Below are 23208 nucleotides of genomic sequence, written 5' to 3' on the forward strand. Positions count from 1 at the left end.
CGAATAAATAAATAACAATCAATAAATAACAATCGTTGAAATTGCCAAGATACATCAATTAGTCACAATTCATTTATTCGTTAATAAATTATCAATCATAGCAACTAAGATATTATGTTCCTTACGACGAATGTTACACTGGCTCACTCATTCTTCAAATCGTTACACAAAATTACTAAAAATTGCTGATTGACTAGATGTTTGGTGAGTTATTGGTTCTCAGATATGCTTACACATAATCTCTATTCGCATACCTTCAAAATTTTCTCTCCATAACCTCCATAGTACCTATGTTAGTATCTCTATAATATTTTACGCATTCTATTACAACTATAATAAATTGAATTCCTGATTTTCCGGCAACGAAAGCCCGAAAATTATTCGTAGTCTCAAGTAAAAATTTTGTATAGTTGTCTGCTTTCTGATTTAATTTCTGTGTGAAATAATTAATTACAATAGAATATTTCATGAGTCTCGATATTTTTATAAATTTGAATTAGGAACATGGATTATTAATTTGTTGCATGTTGCAAAAATGTTGTATTTCATTTAAATATTTAAAAATAGAACAGATTAAAAATATATTTTTAAATTTCGCACTTTTAAATTTGGAATAAACAGTACACACTTTACAGCTAAAGCCAAATATATGTACGTTATCCGTCAATTTGGCTAAATTATATAAATAAATAAATTACAATGTAATCTTTGCATTTATTATTATTGGACAAATAATGATTAATCCATAAACGCGAGTATACTATTTACTTTCAATTAACGTTAATTTCGCGTTACAGTTCTTAATTTAATTTTATATCAATTATAATTAGGTATAAAATACATACATTTCATTTACTACGCTCATTAATGCCGCTGGTCTTAGTACTGTTATCATGTCAGTGGCACGTCCAGATGTTTATTTACATCAATGTAAAAAAAAACGAATATTTGAATTACAGCATACACTGTATTAACATTATAAATGTGAAAGTAACTCTGTCTGTCTGTCGCTCTTTCACGACCAAACCGTTGAAACGAATTTAATCAAATTTGTTATGAAGCAAACTTGAACTCCAAGAAAGGCTATACTATTTTGCCTATCACTTGATAACTAACATTTAAAACGCGAGCAAAGCTGCGGGTGACTACTTGTCCGTTAAAATTCCTATTACCTTAGTTAATTGACATATTTGTTTGGATTTGTAGAAGAATAAATATATTTTGATTACTTTCACACTTTTTCCTGAAAAATATATAATATAAAACTTAAATTAAACATTTCAGTCTAATTAAAAGTGATTTGAAGTATCTATATGTATAGCCTAGTTATTGGGACCATTCTAATGAGCTCAATGATAATATTTCTGCTGTAAGTTGGAGATGAATCAGCAAGAATTTATACAGTCCTGCAGAATCATCTAGGTTTACCATATAATATAACTGAAGTCATTGATCAGACTAACAAACTATAAATTCCACATCTGGAACAGATTTTCTTTAACATAAATTAAGAACAATTTCAGGCAAGTTAGATTTCAAGCAATAAAATCGTCAACAAATATTTGTCAATTTCATCTTTAAAAGCTATGATACCACAGATAGACATACAAGAAGGTTATAGTTAGAACGCTCTTATTGTCATGCAAAGTTTCATTATTCACTGAAGCATGGATCACATCGATGTATTTGTGTTTTATTTGTTCTATATAATTATTCTGTTTGCTTATATTATTCTACACTAACGTATTTTGCACATAAAAACATGATTATTTAAAATATTATATTACATCAATTAAATATTTATATTTTTTTGCGCCTGCCTGTATTTTAGAGCAATAAGTTAAATATTATTTTTACAGTAAATTTATAGCAGGCCATTTAAAACAACATTTATAAATTATTTAAAGATGGAATTACAAACTAGCGTTTAAATGATTTATTATCTATAAATAGATCCATTTTATCCGTCTATTTACTAACTATCATAGTAACGTGTAGTAGCGTGACACAACAAATATGAGTAAATTTTCTGTATGATAATTAATTGTTAAATAAAATTAAACGTGTGATATAATGTTGTGATTAGTTCAAGCATTTACCTGGAACTGATTTTAATATCTGGCAAAAAACGACAAAAAACACTTTGAATGTATGAGAGGACTTCCCCTCCCTCCTATATATTATACAAGTAAATATATAATTAAGTATTTTGGAAATATTTCAAATGTCGCATTACTTTTGAGGGTTCCGTATTTCCGTTCCGTGTAATTTTAAAGATCTAGCGTATGTATTTGTTTTTTTTTTAATTCAAAATTATTTTGATCAATAAAAATAATAGTTATAAAAAAGTAATGGTTAGTTACTAAATTATATTTAATTGCTAAATGGAAATAAAAGACAAATCAGGTACAAAAATTTTATTACAAAATATACAAATCTAATACACTAAGTCTTATATATGAGTCGATACCGTAGAAACCGACACAGTAGAGATTCCAGGCTTCACATTACCATTTATTTCCCGTTCCTTCGTCTGTCGCTTAGGCCCAAATAGAATTTTCTGGACCTGGCATGCTGGTGCTTCCACGAAGAGATGGAGCGGCAGTGATAGAATGTACGTAGTGCATACGATCCCAGCGAAAAGCATAATCTGGTAAAACAAACAATCAAATCCTGTAGCAATCTTATCTTAATATAATATGTTTTTATATTTAAACACGAAAATCACTACATCGTATAAAACGAAGTCGCTTTCTCTGTTATGTCCCTTTATATGCTTAAATCTATAATACATAGCCAATACAGTATAGAAATACTGATAATTTTATAAGTTTGTAATGTAAAGTCGTGCGATGCCGGGGCGGGTCGCTAGTAAAGTATAATTTCATTAATTCAGGCTTTGATAAATCGGTATCAAAAAGCAGTAGGAGTCAAGGAGTCAGGAGTAATTTGAAGACTTTTTTAAATTCGTAGCTTAAGTTAGGTCTACCAAAATTTTGTTAGAAACATACCATTTCTGATTATATAAATATGTATGTTGTCAAGTAAATATCATAGAAATTCATATGACATTTACATTTAACAATATATAGTAATTAATAAATTAATGGGATGAATTAATCTAAGATAACTTTTAATTTTTTTTTAATTTGTACGATTTTGCTTATGAACCCATTTTAAATTCTTTCAAGCAAAAGACTACTTAGTGTTGTCTTAAATTTTCGCGATTATTACACATTTCGTCGTTCGTGGTCAAGGTAACTGATGACCCGTGACCACGAACGCTGTAAAGTGCTCGAAACGTCGGGATGCCAAAAATAATTAATATACGCGATTCAAATCCGGTATAACTAGTTTTATTTAAAAGACTACTTTTTTTTATATATAACGCATTGTGCTAAAAATAGATTTCTTTTAAAATATTATACAAGCTAAGGTTCCACTAAATAGATATCACTCATACAACTAGTTTTAATCTCTTGAAAGCTATTAAAATACGCCGTCTTTTTTTAGTTTGTTATATTCAACGCTCTTTTATACAAATCGGGTAGTTTCTCAAAACGAAATATATTTATTGACATTAAAGTCTAATCCCGGCATTGGAATTTTGTATTTAGAAACAAACTAAAAGGCAAATCCTAATTCCAGTATTCTGTAATCATTATGTTGCTAACTTATTTTACATTATAGAGATTTTAAAAGGTATCATTAATTACTGACGCGATTAAAGATTTAATAAAAATATTATATATAATACTAGTTGTCATGTGTTAGGCATAAACATAGCCTAGGTCCTTTCTTGAAGTTTAAATTTGATTCACATCAAATTCCGTCAAATTTGTTTCATTGGTTTGGTCTTGAAAGAACGAGAGACAGACTACTTTCACATTTGTTATATGAATATACATTAGTCTTATCCAATCTGTTTCTGTTTCTACTGAGCAAAACAAATGAAGAGTGCAAGATTGTAAAACGGAAATTAATAGGTATTAAAAAGTATACAAACAGCGGTGTAGTCTGTAGCATAGAAGGATCTCCTGAGTTGACCACCATAGGTCCTAAGTACAGTTGCATGTAACAGCATAGCACAGTAAGATATTCTCCCAAGCGGCTGCAATGGACCCCATTCTACAGCTCCAACGTAGAGTCCTAGAACATTTAAAGAAACCTTTGAATGATTCTACGAAATTGGCAACAACAACAACAGCCTGTAAATTTCCCATTGCTGGGCTAAAGTCTCCTCTCCCTTTGAAGAGAAGGTTTGGAATACATTCATGTTGGTGGAATACACGTGTGGCAAAATTTCTATGAAATTAGACACATGCAGGTTTGTCGCTGAGCACGAGATGAATTATAAACATAAATTAAGCAATTGAAAATACAGTGGTGCCTGCCTGGATTTTAACCCGCAATCATCGGTTAAGATGCACACGTTCTAACCACAGGGCCATCTCGCCTCTCAAAGAATATTAAATACCTTATCATTAAAATTTTAAAATCACAGAAAGTAAAATCTGATATTTGAATTAACCCGTTATTTGCTAGCTTGTAACTTATTTTTGAAAATACAGTGGTGCCTGCCTGGATTTTAACCCGCAATCATCGGTTAAGATGCACGCGTTCTACCCCTGGGCCATCTCGACTCGCAAAGAATAATAAAGACTCTATTATTAAAATTTTAAAATCACAGAAAGTCAAATCATATATTTGAAATAACTTGTTATTTGCTAGATTGTAACTTATTTTTGAAGATTAATTTTTAATGTGTCCAATCCTCTGCGTAATGTAGCTAGCACTTGGTTTATCAGACGGGGCTTCATACCAAGCCGCTTGAATTCCGCATACCCCTCACGTTCCGAACATTTCGAAGGCATATTGTTATATTTGGTGTTAAATATTCAGCGTCATCAATAGCTTGAATATTATCACGTAAATGCCTACACAACAGGGATAGCAATGTTATCGGTGATTATGGATCAGCTGACGCGGTGTTAAGCCGAATCGAAAACTCAAATCTTCACGTTTTTATTTTTATCCAGGTTTCTTTTGTAATCCCCTTATATCTCGCAATCAAACGTTTGTGTTTAAATTTCAAGACGTGTTTTCGGAGGTAAGCCACGTAAGGTAATACTAGAAAGGTGGAACTAAAAGGGATTTAGAAAAACGAATTTTAATGCTCGGGTAAATACGAGAAATCTTGGAGAGGTTTTCTTAAAATTTTCACTGATTTTTTTTTTAACTTTACTTTTTAATACTTTTCTAATCGAATTTGTACATGAAATTGTGAACTCTTGTATAATTTTTTTAAATCGTAGACCGTGTTCTTTGGTTAAAAAAAAATAGAAATTACTGTATTTTATCGTACTTTTTTTCTTGAAAATATTACATGCGGTTTTATTTAAATAAATATTGTTAGTTCGGTAAATATTGTTTTACGTCCATAATATGTTCGTACGTTAATTATTTTTTAGGACTCAAAGAAAGAACAAAATATTTTCCAACTATGAACACGAGAACGATGTATATTTTATAGTAATTTTTTGCATTAAGTACTACTACAGTCAACCGCAATCTATAAATACAACAGTCCCCTACAAGATCTAGATAAATCGATATATAAATGTTATGCTCATCAGGTCAACCAAAGATTTACCGTTGATATTTAAAATATTTATTGAAATAGCTGCTTAAGAATCTGAAATCGTCAGTATTCAAGATTATATAGAAACTTAGTGGTTACATACACTAGGAATAGTGAATGGAAATATAATAAAAATTTAAATAACATTTCTATGTTATAAAATGCAGTTAAACTCGTATACCATGACTGAAATCTCAACAAATAACTCCACACTTTAAGGCACTTATGAAAAGAAATCACACAGATTTTTTAAGTCACAGTAATAAATGTTGAGAAGTAATATACTTACTGTTACATTTGTAGAAATTTCCAATGATGAAAACGCACATAGCTAGAGCAAAGAAGTTTTGGTTCAAGCTGTTGAATATCGCAGATTCGAAGGCGGATGCTTCCCGGTGGTGGAGGTCCCAACCCATGAGCACTGTTCCAGCAGCCACGGGTATTGATATCAAGAAAAGGAACTTCAAAAGCTGCAACAAAATATGTTCAATTTATTCATACATAAGTCTTACAGGCGAAACATACTCTTAAGAAAAAACTAAATTTTATATAATTAAATTAATTTTCTTTTGGCTTAAAATTATATATTAGGTGATAGAAGTTTACACATTTGATTATTTTAATCAAATTTTATTGATATCCGTAGCAATCGTTTGCTGGATAACATCACTTAATGCATTTTTTTTTTAGTTTTGTTCTGTATAATTGGCACTGTATGGAACGATTATAATTTCACGACATCAATGTCTAATTGGTAGCGGTGACCACTTACCACCAGCTGCTCGTCTAACAACTTAAGCAAATAAAAAAAATCGTGTCTATAATTTACACAGGAGGAAAACACTTTGAGGGAATCTGAATTGGTTTAAAATTTATTTCAGCACGTTTATCATCTAATCCATAAGAACTGTGTGAAGCTCGAAGCAATCTCCTTGAAATGCACTCGCTTTAGTAGGATTTTTCCACTAGAAGGAAATAAACAGGTTGTTACTTTTTTACAGTTGGACACCATAAAATTGACCATTTGTGTGTCAACACTACTATCATCACTAAAACCGATTATTAAAAAGCCCTTTATTACTAAAACATTACTTATAAATAGGCAAAGATATAAATATTAAACCGCTATATACCTAAATCCCATGTCATCTATACTTATAATAAATCTGTAGGGATGTCAATTCTGTACATGAAATATTTTTACAAAATAACTATCAGGGGATGATCAGGGGTCGATACTGATGGCAAAAATGCAATCAGTAAAATTTTTGTCTGTCTGTCTGTCTGTCCATATAACCGTTATAGAAACAAAAACTACTCGACGGATTTTAACGAAACTTGGTACAATTATTTTTCATACTTCTGAGCTGGTTATAGTATACTTTTCATCACGCTAAAGTCCATAGGAGCAGAGCAGTGAAGGGAAATGTCTGAAAAACGGGAGAAGTTACCCCATATTTTGAGCTTCCGTCGCGTGTTTAGCCTTAATGGTTAAAGCTACACAGAAATCATGTATTACGGAAATGTTCTCCTTAAAATTATACCAAAAATATCCCATGACAGCCTTTGTCTATCTTTTATGGTTGACTCATAATAACACGTGTCACTCCCAATAGCGTAGTAGTTCGAAGCTTTCTGAATATATTTGTCTATTCCTACGTTTATAACATTCTCAATCATCCCAAATTACAAAATTTAACAGTATTAACTATTCCATAAACAAAAATCATAGAAATCGGTATAGAAACACCAAAGTTATACATAAAATACGCTAATAATAAAGCTATCGCACGTGAGTACTAAATCTATACTATTATATAAATCTCTAGAGTCTGTCTGTACACTTATTTTTGTCGTAATTCGTCATGAGTTCTTTGACTGACTGAATTACCTTCCTAATTAATTACCATTTTTGAAATTTTTGGGTGTCTGTATCTTTATAAAAACTGGCATACAGGAAAAACATGTACTTGCGCAAATCATAGGCGATCTATACATACAAAAGTATATATAGATAGCCAAAAGGATACACTTATATTCCGATCAACCGATAATTATAAAATATGAAATAAAAAATGAAAATCTATTCAAATAGCATAACAACTAATTTAATTTCCGTCATATGCCAATAAACATAAAATAATCACAACAATAATAATTGTCATTTTAAAATGGGATAATTATGTAATTTATAATAAATTACATATATGGGAAGAAGTGATTAGCTGTTCTGATTATAAGAAACAATAATCATTATTGGTAAGTATACTCATAACTCCAATAACAATGAATCTTTAGTATAAAATGTAAACGTAAGACACATAACCAAAAAAAAACAACTTATTTATATAAATAGAAACCACCATGCCATTGAAGAAACAAAAGATCGGAATATCAACAATATATGCGTAGCGTCATCCAAAAGAGCTACGGAAACAACACACCAGCAACAAATACCTTTAGAAACAAATAGATTCCGAATTTCTACTTTAAGAGCTGCCAAAACTGTTATTCAACGAAATGATCAAGTTCCAGATCCTCCAACAAGCATCTTTATCGAGAGATACTGACAAACCTAACAAGCCCAACGACTGGATGATGAACGATTAAATAGACTAAGTCAAGAACTAGAACCAATCTCAATAAATCAGCCTTCAATTACTATATAGGTTATGATAACAAGATAAATCCCGATGTGATCATTGGTTCAATGAATATAGTATGCCCATATTATCACGCTAAATAAACTGATGGTATATGCTACTCCACTGGTAAAATGTATTTACCACAATTGGTTGAACCACCAGAACCTCTTCTTACTTACGTTACGGGAACTATTAAGGACTCTAAATATTTCCTTCAGTATATTAGAAATTACAATTCATGCTTTTAAATGACATCATTTGGAGCAACAAATATTGTACAATACAATAATTTCGCGTCTACGTTTAAAGTTTATCATATTATGATTGGTTCACTTCTTCCAGTATCTAAATAAAATCCCCAATTTCTGGACATTTATTTCACGGAAAACGTAGAAAAAGATTGATCTTCGATGCATGTTCAGCATCGGTGTACCACAACTAATCGAGAAATAATCGCTAAATTTAGGATTATGCCTAAAACTGCTCTAGAAAGTGAAAAAACAAATGATTCAAAGTAATTATCAATGCAGATAGAACGCAGAGCATAAAAGGCGTATTAAAGCTTCCATAGCTCCTGAAGTCACAGCTGTAATTGTCGGTACAGAAATTACAAAACGAGGTATTGTTATCACTAAGCGACACAAAAACAATCAAGGTGTCGCTGAAAAATATCAATCGTATGCCAAATATTACGATTATCCAATTATGATTATGCGAGCAGAAGATGGATATCATCTCGGACTATATCAAAATAATCTCACGACTGGCTCTGTGACATCGAAGAGTTGGATTTTTATGCGTATCGTATAATGATTAGAGATAATTAATCTAACCATATTCTGAAGTATCGTCAACTGTTTTAGCAATTCATTGTTGACATGTACGCTATAGTCGAGAACGAACGATTAAACTACATTCGATGCAACCAATCAAAACTTCAAGCCAAAAACATTCACATAAATCATATCTGTTTCCGGATTCAAAAAAAAGAAGATATAATCTTGATAAATAAGTTTATGGGTGTTATGACCAATCTGCAGCCTATCGAGAACATCATTGACGAATATTAAATGAAATAATTTTTAAGTATTTGATTAGATCTCGCATGTTTCTTGATTATTTGTACATTCTATCAGTAATTATTTACAAAATTAAAAATTTTAAAAATATTTTTCTACGACTAATGCTCAGCGAAGCGGGCGGGTATAGCTAGTTTTAAATAATTACGATATATAGTATTTTGGTCATACTAAAGTATTATATGTGAAAGTATTTTTCTCATAATTATATGGTAATAGTAACCGGCCTGTAAATTTCCCAATGCTGGGCTTGGTCTCCCTCGTTGAGGAGAAGGTTAGTTGTTCCAACGCGTACATGTTGCAGAAATTTATTGAAATCTACATGCAGATTTCCTCACGATGTTTTCCTCCACCGAGAGCACGAAATTAATTATAAACACATATTAAGCACATGGAAAGTCAGCTTGCCTGTAAAAATTTAGGCGTTCTAACCACTTCTGACCAGGATCACCTTCTCATCATTAAAATGAATAATTAATAATAAATTAATAGAGTTAATGATATATCCATGACATTTTTTGACTTTATTACAGTATCCCAATTCCTTACCTTAAACTTATAAAGTTAAGTCCAAAAAGTAATCTACTTCAATGAAACGTATAACCTTAAATTGATATCAATAAATACTTACCCAAGATTCACCTAAATCCCATTTCTTGGTTTGTGCTTTATGATAGAACCAGGCTGTGAGGACGCCTAGATGGTAGCCGGCCCAATTTCCTTGCGCCGACACGTAGGCATGGTAAAACGTTTCGTTGTAACCGAAAATATCCCTTATCGACCTTGAAATAAGATATATATTCCATCAAACTTGTTCCCCAGTACATAAAACAGGTTATTTCCTTGAGAAAAGCAAGGTACAATTTGTTTTAGTAAATTGAAGTGGAATTGAATATCTACTAAATTTTAGAATCTTTCATGTTTGTTTTTACTAAATTTATTTGTAACGCTTTTAGTATATTTGATTTACGGTTGAAAATATTTTTATGCACCAAATTTTTACAAAAGTAACCATTTCATTTTGACTTGATCTAAAACAATTTTAGCTCATATACGTAAGTTGTTTAGCAAGTGTTCATTTAATCATTGATTTGTAATTTTCATTACCAATGTTTAATAATATTTCGATTCAATCGTACAACATATCAAAGTATATCTTTAATCTACTCTTATGATTGAAAATTATCGGGAAATTATTGTACTGTTGTTTTCGTTTGAAGGGTCAGTTAGCCAGTATAACTACGGGCACAAGGAACATATCATCTTAGTTCCCAAAATTGGTGGTGCATTGGCGATGTAAGGAATGGCTAATATTTGTTACAGCAACGTTGTCTATGGGTGATGGTGACCACTTACCATCAGGTGGCTGGTCCGCCAACCTATATCATAAAAACATACATAATTTAGAATCGAATGTGATTACAATTTTAAAGCCGGTACATTTATGGTTGATAAACTTCAAGGAAATAAAACTAAATACTGATAATAATAATTGACTAATATCACTTACTCTGGGAATAGACTGACTCTAATTGGTAGTAGATTCATGAAATAACTCTGCAAAAATGGTATAAGCAGACTGATGACCATCACACTGAACAGCACAGGGACTCCTGATTTCGGCCATCTCCAGATTATCAATAGAATTATCAACGTCACGAAGAAGAGCTGCGTGTCCGTACCCAGATACCTAGAAAAAGAAATTCCATAATCAATATGTGTGTTAGCCTACCTACTTAACTCTAAATCGGTGTATTGTATTTTATTAACAGACTTCCTTGAATAGCATGTGATGTAACATTTTAGAGCTGAGATGGCACAGTGGGTAGAACGCGTGCATCTTAACCGATGATTTCGGGTTCAAACCCAGACAAGCACCACTATATACCTATATGTGCTTAATTTGTGTTTATAATTTATCTCGTGCTCGTTGGTGAAGGAAAATGTCTAATTTCATCTAAATTCTGGCACATGTACATTGCACCAAGCCGTATTGGAAAAGCGTGGTGGAATATGTTGCCTCTTCTCCACAATGGGAGAGTAGGCTTAGCCCAGCAGCGGGACATTTACAGGCTGATACTGTATTATTTTAGAAGTCTGTATATTTTAATAGTTTGTCTTTTTATTGATAGAAATATTGTAAATTACTAAAGCTTAGCACATAATCTATATTATTTAATTCAAAGTGAAAATAAATAGTATATAAATTTATTTTTAACCGACTTCAAAAAAAGAGAATATTTTTAATTCGACTGAACTTTTTATGTTCTGGTAATACAAAATTGCTTAATTTAATTTCCAATTTGAACAGCTTCAGATAAAAAGTGGAAGTCGATTGACGTTGAATACATCAATATAGAGCCAGACGTTCACTTCTCATCTCACTTTGTGAAAGCAAGATTATGTAAGACTCATGCTCTTAGTGCTTTATTATTAATCAATAAAACAAAAAGTATAACAACAACAACAACAACAGCTTGTATAATATTACCCACTGCTGAGTAAGGCCTCTTTTCCCCTTGAGGAGAAGGTTTGGAACATATTCCACCACACTGTTCCAATCTGGGTTGATGGAAAACACATGTGGCAGAATTTTTATGAAATTAGGCATACGCAGGTTTTCTCACGTTTTTCCTTCATCGCCGAGCACGAGATGAATTATAAACACAAATTAAGCACACGAATATTCAGCGGGTTCAAACCTGCTAAGATCGGTTAAGTTTCACGCGTTCTATCCACTGGGCCATCTGGGCTCGTAGTAAAAGTATAAATAGTGTATCAATTAACTTCGAAACATTATCCACAGCATTACACGCCATAAATATTAATAATGTTAGAAATGTAACACTCTCATAAATTATCACTGTTGCAATAAAAAGCACTAGAAATAAGGCTTAAGTATAGTACGCCACAACTTAGATGTAGCATCGGCAAAATTCGTAAAACCAATCACATCTGAATTAATTACGCCATTACAAATTATCAATATTAATTTCTTATATAATTACTCTTTTTTATATTAATTCCTTGTAGTTACTCTTTTTTATATTAATTTCTTAAATAAAAAAGAGTAACTACTGAGTTTCTTGCCGGTTCTTCTCGGTAGAATCTACTTTCCGAACCGGTGGTAGCTTCACTTAATTGTAAAATGACGATTCAAAAGTGCTTATAAAAGCCTACTTGAATAAAGTTTATTTTGATTTTTTTTTATTTTGATTTTTTGATTTTTCCGAACCGGTGGTAGCTTCACTTAATTAGAGTACACACTTACACTTTCACTTTCACTTTCTTTACACTTCAGTAAAATAACGATTCAAAAGTGCTTGTAAAAGCCTACTTGAATAAAGTTTATTTTGTTTTGATTTGATTTGATTTATTTGAATATGATTTTTACACAAACGTAACAACGTATGACCTGATATATTCGTCAATTTGACACGTCGATTTACATGCACTTGCTTCTCGGGTTGAACTGACGCGAGAATCTATAGCGACGAATAGCGTCGATACGATAGGGAGCTATTTATATCGGTTGTGTAAATCGGCAGTAATCGGTTTTATTGAATTTGCGGATGCTACATCTAAGTTGTGTCGTATACTGTACAAGAAAATGTCTAGACACGTGATTATCAAAGGAAGTCAGACAGTTTAACACGATTAGGGACGCGTGAATCACAACAGCGTTTAATACATAACTGTCATGTTCACAGCTGTATGTCTGATAATAGGATTTTAAATAAATATGAGACAACATCACATACATTACTCTGATTCCAATGTAAGTGGGTAAAAAATTTCTGTTAAGGAAAATCAGAAGTAACGATGGCATCACAAACATCCAGACCCAAGACAACATACAAACTAATAATAATCAACATCGAACCTGGGACCTCGGAATGGCGTACACATTAGAATACCGGTGTACAAACTACTAACCACGGAGGTCGTCATTTTACTCCTGTTAATCGTTTTTTGTAATTTGACAATCATTATGTAGCTGCATGATATTTAAAAAAGGAATTTGATTTATTTCCGTCAACAGCCTTCAGGAATAATTTTACCGAAGATATTAATTGACATGGTTATTTTTATTATAACAGTTATTAATAACGGGATAATTACCACGATTTTTATTTCATAGAGCTCGATAATTCGACATTATCTACAAATGTCTTGTCTGCCATCGAATAAAAACAAAAACATTGTACATATCACTTAATTACTGTAATTTTATCGTTTTCTTTTCTCATTTTCAACCGACTTCCAAAAGGAGGAGGTTATCAATTCGTCTGTATTTTTTTTTTCTTTTTTTTTTATGTTTGTTACCTCATAACTTTTCACTGGGTGGACCGATTTTGATAAATTTTTTTTGTTTGAAAGGTAGTGCTTCCCGTGGGGTCTCATTTTTTTTTAATTATTTTCCGATGATGGTATCCATATGAAAACGACATAAGTCTTAAATTTGCATTATGTATATGCGCGACAAATCGGTGAATAACTGAAAATCACGTTAACCAATTTTGATAATTCTTTTTTTATTATAAAATATATACTTCAAGGGTAATTTGGTGAAAGTTTGGTAAGGTTCTGAGCACAGGATCCATGACAAAGTAACGGAACGGAAGGGAACGGAACAATTCTGAGGAGCACGTTAGCGATACTCAGTCGAATCTTTTATTTATAGGTTATTTGGATATTTGAGTCACCTTCCGTAATGTGGTTATGTTTACGTAATTATCATAGTCGAATATTATAATCAACTAGCTACCCACCCCGGCTTCGCACGGGTGCAATACTAATACTAAATATACTACAGAATTTGTGTATTTACGACATCACATCGCAAACTTCTAAAATTATCTGTGTTTCTTTACTATATTGTTCATGTATTATATACACAAACCTTCCCCTTGAATCACACTATCTTTTAAAAAAAACCGCATCAAAATCCGTTGCGTAGATTTAAAGATATAGGGACAGAGAAAGCGACTTTGTTTTATACTATGTAGTGATGGAACTCCTATACGGCTCGCAGTTAGGGTGCGATATGGGGCAGAATATCTTACTATCTTTAATCAAATTTTGTGTATGTGATGTGATGTCATATGATGAACGAAATATAGTTGGTCTTTTTCAAAGTTTTTTTGCTGAGTTCGATTACAGCTCTTTCGAGGGATCCCTGTAGTTTACGCCGCGTGACGTATTAAATCCGCATTTTCGAAAGTCTATTTTTGCTTTATTCGCAAGTTTCCTTTGAAATTGTCCTCGAAGTAGTTACTGACTCATATAAAAAAATAGTTAGTCAACATCAGCTTCACTTAAAATCAAAAAATAAATAAAAATTTTAACAAAAAGAAAAACCGACTTCAAACAAAACACTATTTTAAAACAAATGAATATGCACAAAAAAGTAATAAAAATAATTGCGTATTCAACATATTTTTTAGAGTCTTCCTAAGTTAAATGAAATGAAAAATATTAGACTACTTAAAAGTCGATTAACGATTATATCATGTAGCTATAATTATTATTATATTTGGAGTCGGTGTCAGCCAATAAAACCCTACAGTATATCTATCAAAAAACAATACGAGAATACTTTAACAAATATGTTTTTTACAAATTACCTTTTATACAATAATATACTGGATCAATCAAGGGGCTCGTATCGCTTCTTTCTTTTGATTGTTGGGGCAAGGGCACCGTGGCTGACACCGGCTCCAAATATACCAATAACTATAACTACATGATATAATCGTTAATCGACTTTTAAGTAGTCTAATATTTTTCATTTCATTTAACTTAGGAAGACTCTAAAAAATATGTTGAATATTTATTCATTTGTTTTAAAATAGTGTTTTGTTTGAAGTCGGTTTTTCTTTTTGTTAAAATTTTTATTTATAGGGAGAAATTTTGAGCCTTATTCTAACCCTTTGCTTCGCTCTTCCGACACATTTAATTGTACTTCCACGATTTTGAACTTACAGTAATCAATGCCATATCAGTTCTTCAGTTTATTCAGAATTACGACAATCAAAAAAAAAAACATACTTTGTTAAAGTAGGCTTTTACGAGCACTTTTGACTCGTCATTTAACAACTATACTAATTGAAGCTGCCATCGGTTCAGAATGTGTACCGAGAAGAACCGGCAATAATATCAGTAGTTACTCTATTTCAACATTTAAAAATACAGTCATGGTCGTTAAATACAATAATATATAACATATGATTTTTTTCTGTCTCTCGGATTAGCCATCTTTACTTAAGCTGAATTTTAGAGTTTTTTTTTCCTTCCACTTCCTTCCTCCCTCCCTCTCAATCCGATCGAACGACAATCCGACACGATTACGTTGGCACCCTTGTTTTTTGTAAATTCTACTTCGAGATGCTTCACGGTTTAAGGCCTTGGAGACATATTTTAATGTGATGCATATTTTTAAGTTATGTATAGTAGATACATTTTGGTTTTAAATTATGTGAATATTCTTTAAATAATAAGCAGATATTATGCCTCAATTATGATAAATCTAAGCAATCTATGTTTTTGTACTATACATATATATCATATAGTTGTAACGTCTCAAAGTCTGTAATAATTCTTCTCTGTAAAACTGACTTCGTTTCTTACTCGTGAATTGTATTTATAATATAAACAAGCTGTGCCGGCGACCTCGTACGCGTTTATTTAACAAAAAAAATTGTAGCTTAAGTTACTCCTATTATATTAGTTATGTGCCAGTGAAAGTCCCGTCAAAATCGGTCCAGCCGTTCCATAGATTAGCCGGAACAAACAGACAGACAGACAAACATTATAAAAAATTGTATATGTACCATGTATACATACATCTGCTTTGAGTAAAAAAGGGCTATATTAATATTACAAAGAGACACTCCAATTTTATTATATGTAGAAATAATTATGCCGTGGAGTATAAGCGTTGACCATGAATGCCAGTGTTCTTTACACCAAAATACTCAAATACGGGAATTTAATTTCACTCGTAGGTAATTGCAACTAATAAAAACCTTTTCTAATAGCATTTTACTTGAAATCTAGAACTTTTTTATTTGGAGTTATTCTCATTGGTCGGGAAAACTAAAAAAATGAAATTAGCCATTAGCCTTCATTAGAGCCGAGCACTAATGAATTGAATGTGTACTTCTTGAAGTTGGAGACTCTAAATTGAATTTCAGTGCAAGTAGTAATTAGTACTCAATATGTTGTAAGTCTTAATGCAATTGAAATAAAGTCGGTTTTGCTACGAAATTATTCACAGTCAACGGTGAGTTGTCAACTTTAATTTGAGGATTTCGGCTGATAAAAAAAAACTTAATATTTTTTTAGTTTTGTTTACTATTTTATTTTAAATCCACATAAATACTTTCTTGGTATGCGGAGAATGGAGATAAGTTTCTTTTTTTTTAAATATTCAAAATTTATTTTTTCGTGCCTTTGGTTGCCTGCCTATTTTTACAACGACATAGTATCAAAATTTAAATAAGTTAAATTTTTTTTTCATTGGTAAGGACTTTGCATGCTTGGTTATGTTCTAAGATAATTACCTCGTATTTTTTAAGGGAATCAAATCTAATATAATTTATAGTTCATGAAAAATAGCAATGATTATGTAAATCGAAGTTATACCGGCACTCCTTATTTGTTTGGAACTGGCTGTAATAGCAAATCAACCAATTAATATTTCAGTGACGCAACACTGAGATTTAAATTTAGATTTAAAGATTGATATGTCAGTTCCATTTATAAAACAGAAATGCTTTTTTATCTGTGGAGTTACAGTATACATCAAACTAAAATAAGTTTCGAAAGGCAGCGTCAAAAACTTTATTGAATACTAGCTGTGCGCGGCCGTGTACGCGTTTGAATTTAACAAAAAAAAAAAAAAATAATAATATTGTAGAATAAATTTCTCCCTATTATATTATATTAGTTATCTGCCAGTGAAAGTCTGGTCAAAATCGGCCCAGCCGTTTTAGAGATATGCTGTATGGTTTTACAGGTTATAAAAAGGAGGTTTTTCCAAAAGATTTAAGTAGACAATAATTTTATTCAGCAATTTTTAGTTTCGATTTATTGAATTATTTTATTTTCTTTTTGACTGAGGTTGCGTTATTATTTACTTTAATTATCTCGACTGTTTTTTGAGTGTTTAATTTCTGTCTATATTTTAACTGTATTAATTACACCGCATCGGTGGGGAATACTTAGAGGAAATCTTTACCCATTTGTAAAAATTTAAAGACTGACTGAACTGTCCCATTAGTTAGAACGCGTGCAGCTTAACCGATGATTGAGGGTTCAAACCCAGGTAACGCGTGCAGCTTAACCGATGATTGAGGGTTCAAACCCAGGTAACGCGTGCAGCTTAACCGATGATTGAGGGTTCAAACCCAGGTAACGCGTGCAGCTTAACCGATGATTGAGGGTTCAAACCCAGGTAAGCACTGCTGAACATGTACTTAATTTGTATTTATAATTCATATCGTGCTCGGCATCATCAAACATCGTGAGGAAACATGTATGTGTCTAATTTCAGAAATTCTACCACATGTGTATTCCACCAACCCTCATTGGAACAGCGAGGTGGAATGTGCTCCAAACCTTCTCCATAAAAGGAGGCATTAGCGCCGCAGTGGGAAATTTGCAGACTGTTACAATTTGGTACTATTCAAGTCATGTTTCTTAGATTTTTATGTTAAAATACATGTTACCAACATTTAGTATTTAAGTTATTCGTAATATCAGATGTCTCGTACGATATGTCTTATGGAATTTCTGGCACAAGGTTTATTTGCAGAGATGTATATCACATACGTTGGTCTTTTGTCGATTTGCGTAATCCCTCTTGCGTTGTATGTTTGTTTATTTAATAAGAGTTTTGCGTTACGCGTCACATTGTTTGACTGATTTGGATTGTTCTTGACCTTTTACTTTGCTGATTTACAACATAAAATGATTTTTTAAAAACCTTAGTAAATAAAGAACTACATTATATAGATAATTTAAAAACGTGGTGATAAGTAGGTGCATTTCAAGATATATCTTATCCAACTATATTTAACTGATATAGATTTGTGTAGTAAGTGCATAGATTCTTGCCTTGTCTTCTCGCTAAGAAAATACCTTTAGAAACAATAGTAGCTTTATTTTAATATAGTTTTGTTAAATGTTTATAAATATTGTAAAAGCCTACTCGAATGTAGTCATTTTTGATTTTGGAGTGTTATTTAAGATAAACGTCTTGTTATCACCTGTTCATCACCTTTTATTGTCCTTAATTTGTAGATAATATATGTATATAGGGGAAACAAATTTTGATTGCAACAGTAGATAAAAAAAAAAAACCTTCAACAACAAAGTGACAATTAAATCTAAATTAAAAAAAATATATAATACGAGGAATTATTTACATTAAATTGATAATATTAGTAAAATTTTAGTTAAGATATTCCAATGTATTTTTTATATCTTACTAACTGTGTGTTTAGATGCGAAAGATAGTTCTTGACAATGGTTATTACTTAACATAACCATTGCATGCGCTAAATTTGCTCTGGTTTTGCTCATAAAAACTGAGATGATATATAACACAGATATGGATTATAGCCTGGAAATCTTCATAGGGCAACTTTTTTTCTTTTCCTATTTTTTTATTATTGCTTCAATATAATTGGAAGAAGATTTCACACTTACCAAGCTTGAGGTAAACACAGGTGCTCAAACGGGAATACATTAGGCATCAATATCACGAGTTGCCACCAGTTATTCCTGCACATCTCTCGTTCACGCCCGACCACTGCATCCCACATCGGTCCAGAACCCAAATGTGGTACCCAGGTCATAGCTAGACCCATCACTACCAAAACGGCCGGCATTAATCTGAAAAAAAAAATAGTGTCCCTTAAAATAAATTGTAATTATTTTCTTAGTAGTAATCGCCTGCGGCTTCACTCGTGTTTTAGTGTGTTGGTTGTAGTCTATGTCCTTTCTTGGAGTTTAAGATCGCTTCATAGCAAATCTCATTAAATTCGGCTCAGCGGTTTTGTCGTGAAACAGCGACAGCCAGACAGACAGAGTTACTTTCAAATTTATAATATAAATATAGATAATATTGTAAATATATATTTTTTTTATAATATAATGTTCTGAGTACTTTAATATATGTGAAAACATTTGTTAAATTCGATTGCATGATATGTACGTCAAATGCAATACATTAATGTAAAGCCAGTCCATGTATTCCTCTGAATATTACATCTTAATGGATATCCCATTGAATATTGATAAGCCTCGTAAATAAGGAATGTGACATGACTATAAATTCAATATGCTTAATTTCACGCAGTTGCTGTGAAACCACTTTGCATTCAAACGCTACGATATATTATCGTTGAACGATGAAAGATTCGTGACTGATAGCACCGTTATCTGTATATGTAATAAAATTGGAGTGTCTGTTTGTAATATTAAAATAACTACTTTTTATTAAATGTATGCACACGGTGCATACCAATTTTCTTACAATGTTTGTTGTCTGTCTGTCTTTTTTAGCTTATCTCTGAAATGGCTGAACCGAATTTGACAGAACTTTCACTGTAAGATACTTCATCTAATAAGGTGTAACAGGGGCACACGTAGTTGTTACCGCAAATTATTAAAGATTGCAGGAAATTTAACTGTTGCATGTAATTAGAAATTGCTTGGTTGTAAGCTAAAAAGATACAGTAAGTACTATTTGAGAACTCAGTATTTTGGAAAGATGATGCGTCATTTCATACAAGTAACAGTTTACATTTTTTAGTCAAAGCACACTATACCTCAAAAAGGGATCATACTATAATTATGAAATTTGTTTCAAATTTCATATCATTCTGTGTATGCTTGTATCGTAACTGCCTGAAACCGGTTTGTCTACATCAAGGTCAAAGGTATTTTTTTTCCAAATTGCACTATTTCTAATCACGCTGTATACAATTAATTATATGGTTACAAAAACGTTTCTATTTGAAATTACAAGACCTAACTATCTTATGATAAAAATGTCGTAACGATCAAGTGGCAACCTGATATAATATATAAAAGTTCATTGACCTTACCTAAGCCAACGATTAACAATAGCCATGGGCACCGTTTTCAAAGTGAACTGGTGGGTTTCAGCGTAAACCAGCATCTTGTAGGCCATAAGGAAACCCCCCATAACGAAGAAAATCTGAACGATGATTCGTGCATTGAACAGCAAGGCCTTGAAGAAATCGTCGTAAGACTGCAAAATACAAAACACATTGATTATTTAATCAAGAAGAAAAAATAACATTTGATAACTTCTGAAAATGGTTTCATTATAATTTATCTCTACGCTGTCAGTTAATTGCCTTTAAATGATTAAATGTTAGTTGGAAAATGCGCAATGCGTTACGCAAAACTTTCCGCTTCAGGTAATCCGTGCAAATGAGGAAATGGTGTTCTATTATTGTATTACACATTGATACAGTAAGTAAGTCATGTTCGCTTACGCAAAAACTATGAATCTAGTTTACAGATTGTCTAAGTTTTATTAGTTTATACACTATATCGAAAGAGGAAGTTAAGAGCTTATTTCGACACGTTGTTCAAATGCGGCTTGGTGGGTACATATATGGAAGATTGTTATTGGACTCGTGCAAGATCATTCACTCATGACTTATGACTTCTTGCCCTGGATTGCAATTGGTGTTACCCTGCTGGTGTTGTAAGGCCACCTGGATAGACATATTGATCAGTTGGTGGTATGGCTTGTTAGGCCGTCTAGGTCCTACTGATCAGCCTTTCTCCTGCCAAACAGCCATAATTATTGCCATCAGGTTTGATGGGTGAGAGCCATTTGGCAAATTGTTGATGTAAGGATGGTTACCATTTCTTACAGCACTAGTGTCACTGGGCGGTGGAGAGCACTTACCACTGGACTTATTTGCCTATATGTGTTGAGATATAAAACAAAAAGTAATCTACAACCTTCACTTAAAATTCAGGTGTTTTAGAAACTGGAAGATGACGTCACAGATGGCCAGTTATATAATATTATTCACGGATAATATTTGGTTTGTACGAACCCATTTTCAGAGAAGGGTTCCACTAAATGGGACAGCAAAATATGCAAATCTTTATCCATTATATAAAGCAATATAGTTCCATTAAGTCCTATATAATCTTAGTAAAATTCCAGGAATAAAATTTAATGTTTATGAAGTAAATGAATTATCTTGAATATTTGCAAGTACAAGTGATAAGGTCAGCGTTATACTCGAAATGGTATGTCAATAGTTCGATAAGTCAGATCGGCAAACTTTCATATCGTTATATGATCGTATTCTAATCCTAATTCGTTCAGAAGTTCTGTTTTTGAGGCACCAACACATATGTATATGTGCTCTTAAAAATATAATTTAAATTAGTTGCTGGTTAATATTTAAAAAATTACAAGACAATTATCAATAAAGCCTGTAAAAACTAATTCAACAACAGCCTGTAAATTTCCCACTATTATTTTCAGGCCTCCTCTCTCTTTTAGGAGAAGGTTTGGAGCATATTACACTACGCTATTCCACTACGCTGTTGTTGGTGAAAATTTTATGTCATACAAATAATGTTAATAATTTATCAGAAAACGTTAATATTACTAGATAAATTCCTAAAATGACCTTTAATTTCATAACTTAAAATAGGGGTTTCTATATTCACTATTAAACAAGGTCGAGAGAAAGGGTTCCTTTAAAATATATCATTACTATTTCAAAACGTTAATATATTTACTTAAACCACTGTAATACAATGAAGTAAATACATGAAATATATCAATGCGGCTTCATTAATATGAATAAAGAACGAATACCCGAAAAAGAAATCTTACTGAGACGTTCTTTGTTGGAATTCATCAAATATTCGACAGAACGGCGCATAAATAGAACAAAAGCTGTCAAGTGTGCTATAAAATCTAGATTTATACGTAGACACGTGCGCACACACGCGACAGTCATTGCGAGAAAGCCTTCGAATGCCACATGTTTTAAACGGATTTGTTATTTGCACACATGCGACAAAAAAGTAGACTTTTTATGTCTGATAATTAAAGCGATTAATTATCGAACGTTTTTAAAATTAGAATGTTTTATTTTTGTATATCACGTATTACTTATCTAGAATATCACTGCGTATTAATATTATTATTATTTTTTGTACGTATTTATACATGATCACTACAGAGTATAAAACAAAGTCGCTTTCTCTGTCCGTATATTCCTTTTTATGCTTAAAAAGCGAAGCAAACATATTCTAGTCTAGTAGTCGCTCGCGGCTTCGCTTGCATTTTAGGGCATTTCTCATGTGTCACGGGACGAGGTAGCCTATGGCCTGTCTTGGAGTTCAAGTTTTCTTAATATCAAATTTCATCACATACGGTTCAGGAGTTTTGTCGTGAAAGAGCGTCAGACAGACAGACAGACAGACAGACAGAGTTACTTTCACATAGATGAAGGAAACATACTAACATACGTTAAATAAATTGATATCAGCATTATTTTAGAAATTACGACTTATCCCAGACATTATTGTCGCACGTGTGAAAGCATCTATTATTACGAATACCTCAGCATTCTCCAGCAGACCTCCCCCAACGCTGACAGACGCCGGTTTTTATTAGATCATAAACGACCCCCTAGGTTATCCGTTGAATACATCTATTGAATAAATAAATGAAAAAAAGTGTAATAACAATTACTTTTATAAATGTGGCGTCTATTAATAATTCATCACGACAGAACTCTCTTCTAATTCAGAAGTATTATTA

The 23208-nt window shown here is 32.0% G+C and overlaps 1 protein-coding gene across 1 annotated transcript in view; it reads right to left on the minus strand.

Moving 5' to 3' along the window:
• Positions 1-2402: 2402 nt before the first annotated feature.
• Positions 2403-23208, minus strand: part of LOC124539458 (nose resistant to fluoxetine protein 6-like) — a 52253-nt gene continuing 31447 nt past the window's right edge. Inside the window, exons 7-13 of the mRNA XM_047116854.1 lie at positions 20483-20649; positions 19080-19265; positions 10876-11055; positions 9997-10147; positions 5931-6111; positions 4007-4149; positions 2403-2650 (exon numbers count right to left, since the gene is read on the minus strand). Of these exons, the coding sequence (XP_046972810.1) occupies positions 2453-2650; positions 4007-4149; positions 5931-6111; positions 9997-10147; positions 10876-11055; positions 19080-19265; positions 20483-20649 (1206 nt within the window). The 3' untranslated portion in view covers positions 2403-2452. The remainder of the gene's footprint in view (positions 2651-4006; positions 4150-5930; positions 6112-9996; positions 10148-10875; positions 11056-19079; positions 19266-20482; positions 20650-23208) is intronic.

Source organism: Vanessa cardui, chromosome 22 (assembly GCF_905220365.1).
Source record: "Vanessa cardui chromosome 22, ilVanCard2.1, whole genome shotgun sequence".
Classification (NCBI taxonomy): domain Eukaryota; kingdom Metazoa; phylum Arthropoda; class Insecta; order Lepidoptera; family Nymphalidae; genus Vanessa; species Vanessa cardui.